General features: G+C 31.7%; 1 protein-coding gene across 2 annotated transcripts; it reads right to left on the bottom strand.

Moving 5' to 3' along the window:
• Window positions 1–5,398: 5,398 nt before the first annotated feature.
• LOC111384700 (agamous-like MADS-box protein AGL15) lies at window positions 5,399–7,764 on the bottom strand. 2 transcript variants are annotated; one of them, XM_023009026.1, is made up of 7 exons: window positions 7,415–7,764; window positions 6,880–6,944; window positions 6,590–6,689; window positions 6,409–6,450; window positions 6,197–6,238; window positions 5,930–6,093; window positions 5,399–5,679 (listed from the first exon to the last, which is right to left on the bottom strand). In XM_023009026.1, exons 1-7 carry the CDS (start codon window positions 7,487–7,489, stop codon window positions 5,616–5,618), a joined length of 552 nt encoding a protein of 183 aa, XP_022864794.1. In that variant the 5' UTR covers window positions 7,490–7,764; the 3' UTR covers window positions 5,399–5,615. The 2 variants fall into 2 exon arrangements, with proteins under 2 accessions (XP_022864794.1, XP_022864789.1); XM_023009021.1 differs by having other exon boundaries at window positions 6,880–6,953; window positions 7,415–7,763.

Here is a 7,764-nt window from a genome sequence, read left to right as displayed (position 1 = left end):
CTAGGGATTGGGAAAAAAATGCTAAGATAGCAGCAAAGACGTGAAACAAAAAGCTTGACAAAATCAAAAGCTCACTATTATTTTTGATGTACAGTTTCTAAATAATATAGTAACTAATATTTTACTTACTTTAAGTTGTTAATATAGAGAAAATTTTGAATACGAGAATATAACTCCTAAAGAAATTGATGCTTAAGTGGAAGTTGAACTTACATCTCATGTATTATCCATAGACAGAAGCAATTAGATCAAAATATTAATGATAACATAAAATATTATGATGAAGAATTTTTTAAAGTTTATTATTTATTATTTATAGTTGATTAAGCTTTTTATTCACCTAGGTTGAGATTTGAATTATTTTAAAAATATAAAAATACTTTTGAATTTCTGTTCGATTTAAAAAAAAAATAAAATTGCAAATTGCATATGATAATTGTTTGAAGTATTGATGTGATAAGCTTGATTGTAATAGTATAGTTGTTGATTTTCAATCGAAAAATTCTAAAAAAATAAACTTAATATAGACATTTGAAAGTTTTAGATTGTTATTACTGTAATTTGAATATTTTTATATAGAAAAAATATTATTTTTTAAAATTTTATTTTGCACATACAAAGGGGTTCATATTTAAATTTGATCTAAGGCCCCTCCCATTGAGGGGGGACTGAGCTCGGGCAAGTTGGTAGCAAACGTTAAAGTTAATTTGTAAATTTGTGTGTATCCTCCAACCTAATTATATGAAAAACACCCCATTTGTTTTTCATTTTTTGTAAGAATGAGAATGAAAAATATAATCGTTACGGCCCCATATAAGAGATAAAAATTCAAATTTGATGGCTTAATGTGATGGATAACGATCATATTTTTCATTTTAATGGAAAGAAATGGGAAACAAACGGAAGCTTAAAGTGATCAATCAATTTAATTATCCAATCACGGATTCTATGTACACAACTGTGAATTTTTGCAAGTGACAACCAAAATTGCTGTCTATATATATTGGTTTTAACTGAGAAACTAATAAATAAGGACAATAGATAGACATTTAACAAGATTTGACTACTTTAGAGGATTTTACGCCAAATGAAAAATTAAAGAAATATTATGCAAAATAGATAAACATTAGAAAATATTGTCCAATTACACTAAAACCCCGTCCGTGGTGTCTTAAGAAATATATATGATAATTATATTCACACCACAATTTTCATTAATTGCACCACATTTTTGTTCAATAGTCAGGCATTGAGTTTGTTCCCCTACGGTCATCAGTTCGAGTCCCCTCAAAACCACTGAAATGAGTATTCAAAATATTTTTTTATTTTTTAACCACACATTCTCCAAAAATTCATTATTCCAGCTCGGGCAAGTTGGTAGCAAACGTTAAAGTTAATTTGTAAATTTGTGTGTATCCTCCAACCTAATTATATGAAAAACACCCCGTTTGTTTCTTATTTTTCGTAAGAATGAGAATGAAAAATATAATCGTTATGGTCCCACATAAAAGATAGAAATTCAAATTTGATGGCTTAATGTGATGGATAACGATTATATTTTTTATTTTAATGGAAAGAAATGGGAAACAAACAGAAGCTTAAAGTGATCAATCAATTTAATTATCCAATCACGGATTCTATGTACACAACTGTGAATTTTTGCAAGTGACAACCAAAATTGCTGTATATATATATTGGTTTTAACTGAGAAACTAATAAATATGGACAATAGATAGACATTTAACAAGATTTGATTACTTTAGAGGATTTTACGCCAAATGAAAAATTAAAGAAATATTATGCAAAATAGATGAACATTAGAAAATATTGTCCAATTACACTAAAACCCCGTCCGTGGTGTCTTAAGAAATACATATGATAATTATATTCACACCACAATTTTTATTAATTGCACCACATTTTTGTTCAATAGTCAGGCATTGAGTTTGTTCTCCAACGGTCATTAGTTCGAGTCTCCTCAAAATCACTGAGATGAGTACTCGAGCTGTAAACTTCAGGGCCCCGTGAGATTAGTCAAAGTGCACGTAAGTTGACCTGAACACTCACGGTCATAAAAAATAATAATAACAATAATAATAATAATTGATTACACCACATTTTAATCACATTTAATGTTTTTATCTTTGCTCATTATATTACTTATGTCCTTGTCAATTTGTCACGTCATTCTTATCCTCAAACTTTCCAATAATTAATACATTTTATATTTGATAATAATTTTATCTCCAAAAATTCATTGAAATGGCGTTAACAACTTATTTTTCCATCAAATTTTAAAAGATACATAAATAAAAAGTGTGAAGAAATATTCTTCCCTCGTTTCAAAGCATGAAAACAATATTTTGATATAAATCATCGTCAACAGCAAGACATATAAGAATTCGACTGAAAAAAAAAGTTAATGAAATAATTATTATAATAAGCAAAGATTGAAGAATTTAACTGCAATTAAAATATGGTGTATAAAATAAAAGTTTTGATGATAATATAACGACCCAAATATTTATTGGTGAATCTTCCATTCTGCTTCTAAAGACTAAACGTGCAAACGAAGCATCAACTTGAATTGAAACTTCAACTTCCAAGTAAAAAGTCACACGCTATTTGACCACCCAACCAATCAAATCCTTTTGCTTCAAACTTTTATATGTTGTCACACTTGCTTCTTCTTCAATTCCCTCCTTTTTTTTTTTTTTGTCTATCATTATTTTAATATTTTTTTCTAATATATTTTCTAGTACAGATCTCATAGTAATTTTTTTTCATGTAAATTCAAAATATTTTTTTATTTTTTAACCACACATTCTCCAAAAATTCATTATTCTAAAACTTATTTTCAATTAATAATGGTAGACAAACAGGATTAGTAGATTTTGATAAAAATTAATGACATATATGATTGAAAAATTGTGAATTATATAAAATATATAGTTGAAATTAATTATTGACTTTCATTTAGATTAAAATTTATATTTTAATTTTCACCAAACAAAGTAATTACAAAATTATGTTTCGAAAGATCCTTCAAATTAGCATTTTAAAATAGCTATAATTTGATGCATTTAAAATATTTCAATTTTCAATATTTCATATATTGATTCAATATAATAGTATATACAAAGAAAATAGGGAAAAATAATATAATAATTTGGAGGAAAGTTGAAGAAAAAATAGGTAAAAATAATAAAAATATATTGGAAGTAGTAAATTATTTATTAAAGATAAAGAGTTCATTGAGTGTTTAAAAGTTTTTTCTCTCTAAATTTATAAATATTATTAAAATTGCACAATATACTTTTTAAAAATAAAGAATCTCTTAAAAATGCTTTTGTAATTTATTTTTACAGACGATCCTTAGCCTAAACAACACGAATTCATACATATGGTAAAGGACGGGCAAAAATCAATCTAAATCGATCGATTCAAACTTATCGATCTGAGCTAGTTTTATTAATTAAAATCCAAACCCAATGATTTAAAAATATTCAAAAAATATATTACCCAAAAAGAAAAACCTGAATAGACAGAATAGTGAAGACAAAATGACTTAGAATGTAACTAAAACTTAAGGACCAGATGATGATACAAATGATTCCCAAAAAACTTGTAAAGTAAAATGTTTATATATTATTTTCGGAAAGAATTCCTTTATCTATAGTTTTAAAACAACTTCGACTTTTAAGTGGTTTCAGACTTTTAAAAAGTTGTCCAAATTCAACAAAAAAAATTATCCAATTGCATTGGGCACAAGCCCAAATCGACCCAAGCTTGGTCAGTTTGAGTTGGGTCGAATTTCAACCGTTAATAGGTTGGTCATCAAATCGAACATATTAGGTCCGATTTGGGTTGGATCCAATTCAACTCACGTCCAGCCCTATATGATAGAAAATATTAGAGAATGAATTGTATTTTTTTGTATTCACGAGATAAAAGAGAATATTCTGTTATAGTTACGAGAAGATGTATAAATAGGAAAAAGAATGACAGGAAACTTGCAGAATTTAAAATACAAAAGATTCTATGTCAAATATAATATATAAAATGTAAATACAAAATATTATCAAATATTAATATATTTAAAAGAAATTATTATCGCACTCGTTTACGTAGTACAAGAATAATGTCACAAGCAAAATTCGAGAATTTACCTAGTGTGCACTCAAAGGATAGCGACTACGGTTCCCATCATGAAAAAAAGAAAAGAAAAGAAAAGAAGAATAATGTCACAAGCAACTTGTACCAAATCTATCTCTCTCTCTCTCTCTCTCTGATTTCTGTTTGCTTGCATTGGTGGTACTCTTGGAGCAAAGGCTTGGCCATTCACTCAAATCACCCACCAGGCTGGGAAATCACACCTTAAATCCCGGGGCCTTATCGGCTTCTTTAAACGGTTTTCGATCAAAAATAGCGAATTATACGACCCAAATCTTGTTGAAGCCTGTGGAAGGACCAAAATTTATGTCCTTGAAATGGGTTCAGAAATGTTTTGGGGTGTTGGATATGATTAACAAGGATTTTGCTAGGCTGGCGGTGGAAATAGACTACCCCATGACGGCATGGGGCGGAGAAGCCACTGAAGAATTTTTCAAATACAGTTTACAGGCCATGGACATGTTGAATTCTATTACCTCTTCCATTTCCCATTTAATACAGGTTAAGATTTCCCTTTTCTATGCTTTGAGCCTGGTTGAAAACTCCCCTTCTTCTGCCAAGGAAAATCTGCTGCAAATCCAACCAAAATGCAGTAGTATCAAACTTGTAGAGGATTTCAAAGTGGAAGGGTTATTATCTGGGATTGAAGAAAAATCTTGTTTTGGGAAGGAATCTGTCATTCTTCAAGCTCTCTCAGCAATGAAGAGCATTGAATTTTGGGCTCTTGATGCGATATTATCGGGCATGGAAACAAGAAAATCAGCAGGCAACAACTGTTCCAACAAAAACTGCCTGAATTCTAGATTTTGCAAAGAGATTAATGAAAAACCAGGCACCATGAAAGAGATGAGAGAGGTACATGATGCAGCCATGCACCTAGCAGCAGAAATATCTACCGGAAGATGCAAAGAGGCCGCTGAGGAACTGAAGAGAAGATTGATCATGCAAGAGAATTCACTGCAGGAAATCGAGAAGCAAACACAATCTTTATTTTCTCAACTTTTAGCTACCAGAAATCAATTGCTCGATAACTTTCGATTAAGAGAGACAAGCCATAGGTAGAGATATGATTCTTGGTACATGAATAGATTCTTGTATAACATAACGAAAAGAAAATATTTCAAAATTCAAACTGTCTATTCTTATCTTCTACTGTTGAGGCAAAACACTGGATTTCCTCCAATGTTCTTACGCAGATACAAGTAGAAAAAACAAGCACGAGTTATGAAAATTATTCAGGCACTACTACAACATTCTTTTTCTTCTGAAAGCCAGAACTTTGTGATTTAAAATTGTCTAAAACTAAACCAGAGTTTTGATCATCTTTAAGTCATGAAAAGATAATACACTTATGAATGATGCTTCAACATAACATCATCCAAGTAAGGTACTAATGCACATGAAAGGAGACAAGAAAGATAAGGGTATGCTGGTTTGTGTTTTCAGTTGATTAGTGTTTCTCCATCAGGCATCCTTGTCTTCTTTCGACGAACCCCAGTCGGGGGCCTGAACAACAAAAGGGAGATGTGAATACCAAAAAAGGAAATAGGCAGAAAATGATTCGGAAATAAAGTCAAACAAATTCATAAGATCTGGGTGCAAAGTTAGATAAACGCTATACTCAGAAAGGTCTCAATTAGATTGACTGCCATATATCCTCCAACATATATTCGTACGTGCTTGATACCATGAACTAAGAGAAAATGATGCACTCGCACGGGAGGTGGGGGAGGGAGGTTCAAGGGAAATAAAATACCCCAATTGCAAGGTGGTGTCTGAATCGTCATCTACAACTCCAACATTCCTTACTGTTTCAGGACTTACAGAGCCTACTCCGATGGCAGAATCCACTGGGTGGTTCTCAATTGAAAGTGGCTGACTAGGACTGGTGGATGAAAAGAAGCCCCGAAGGTCTTCAACCTACATTTAATGTTAAGCCAAAGTAATAGTCTCAGGCAAAATTCATAAACAAAAGAGCAAGCTATTGGAATTATTCATCTGCGTAAACAAAAACTCGGTTTGCCTGTTTGCGTAAAGTCTCATTCTCCAGCATGGCTCGTTGTTCCTGCGTAGGAAAGAAACTGCTTACAAAGGAAAAGATGTCTAAAATTTGCAGGAGGAATTGTCGTGGCTATGAATTCCATAACATTAAATGAGTTTTCTCGCCCTATTAATTTATAGTTTCACTCTTATCCACCGGTGAAAAAGAGGAGATACATGGACTTTGGGTTTTACCTGCAGTCTTGATTGTGCAAGTTGCTCCTTCAATATTTGTTCCTGAAAATATAGAACACTCTGTTATGGAGCCAAAATATCTTCAGAACTCAAGACATATATTGCAGTCTAAATACAGAATTGGAGATTTTGCTTGGTGAAAGCTAATATACGTGAAAACAGAAAATGATAAATGCCTAACCTTTCTCTCCTTTATGCTCAAGAGCCCTTCATTTAGTTGCTGTTCTAGCTCTCCCAATTCTTGTAATCCTATGTCAGTAAGGTCTTTACCCAACAATCGCCTAAACAACACAAGCAATAGATATAATGAAAATTCAGATTTCCTAAACATATAGTGCATGTTTGGTATGAGTATTGGATAGCACTTAAACAATATTTTAACTTTTTCTTAGTTATATTCCGTGCTATCTAATCCTCCCAACAGAACATGCTATTAGTGATTGATATTGAGATAACTAAAGGAAATCGTACAAATGCTTCATTTGCAGCTTTTCTATCTCCTTCTTGAGAAAATGCATTTCCTGTGAGTCCTGCTTCTGGTAAAACTTAAGAGAAATTAAGAGAAAACTCAACACATTTGATAAATTGTATTAAACAACATTAACCGCTCAACAAACATGGACCAAAAACCAATTACTTTAAACTAAGGTATGCATTTTGTTAATAAAGTTACTGGTAAAATGAATAGAGGTCAGCATATTAGCCTTGCAAAATATCTCTTTGTCAAATTCATCCAATTTCAAAGATATGTAGCTTCTGTAACTAATTGGAACTACAGATTCACAAGGTTGAATTCGCTCAATTACTGTCTTATATAATTACATATTTGAAGGACGTAATTTACAAGTGGATTGTGTTAGCACAAACGTGCGTGCGTGTAGCAAAGATACTGTGGGCTTTAATATCATTGGGTTTGTGCTGAGAGAGAAAGAAAGGTGGCAAAACAAAGTCGGGTAAGGAAGCAGGCCAAGATAGGCCAAAATTAGGCAAACAGAGAGTAGAATACCTCCGGCTTCATTTCCGGTGTAGAAACCTGTGAAGAGTTCGTACTCTTGCTGTATCTTGTAAGTATGGTCTGCATGCTGCATCATAAACACATATAAATAGGCAAAAACATCGCGATCGTGAGGGCTCCAATTCATTTATTTCTTAAAGAAATTAAATTGTTTAATTCCTTTACTCGGGAGAGACATGAATTCATGTAGCAACCAAAACTTCGGCACTTTGGTTTCTTGATCTCTATGTATAATGTTCCAAATTCTGAAATCCATTACCTCTCTGCGTTTTTCTAACCTTCCATGGACTAATTTCTAGTTCCAATATTCAAGATTCACAAATTCAAACTTAAAACAAAAT

This window comes from Olea europaea, chromosome 3, assembly GCF_002742605.1.
Source record: "Olea europaea var. sylvestris chromosome 3, O_europaea_v1, whole genome shotgun sequence".
Lineage (NCBI taxonomy): Eukaryota > Viridiplantae > Streptophyta > Magnoliopsida > Lamiales > Oleaceae > Olea > Olea europaea.
This window is presented reverse-complemented; position numbering and strand designations above follow the sequence as displayed.

Bases quoted from the DNA above. Each gene is read 5' to 3' on its own strand.
- LOC111384700 (XM_023009021.1), bottom strand. From the start codon at position 7,489: ATGCAGACCATACTTACAAGATACAGCAAGAGTACGAACTCTTCACAG. The intron at 6,239-6,408 runs GTAAAACCCAAA...TTTCCTACGCAG, and splicing joins TTGCACAATCAAGACTGCAG to GAACAACGAGCCATGCTGGA. The intron at 6,094-6,196 runs GCAAACCGAGTT...CATTAAATGTAG, and splicing joins ATGAGACTTTACGCAAACAG to GTTGAAGACCTTCGGGGCTT.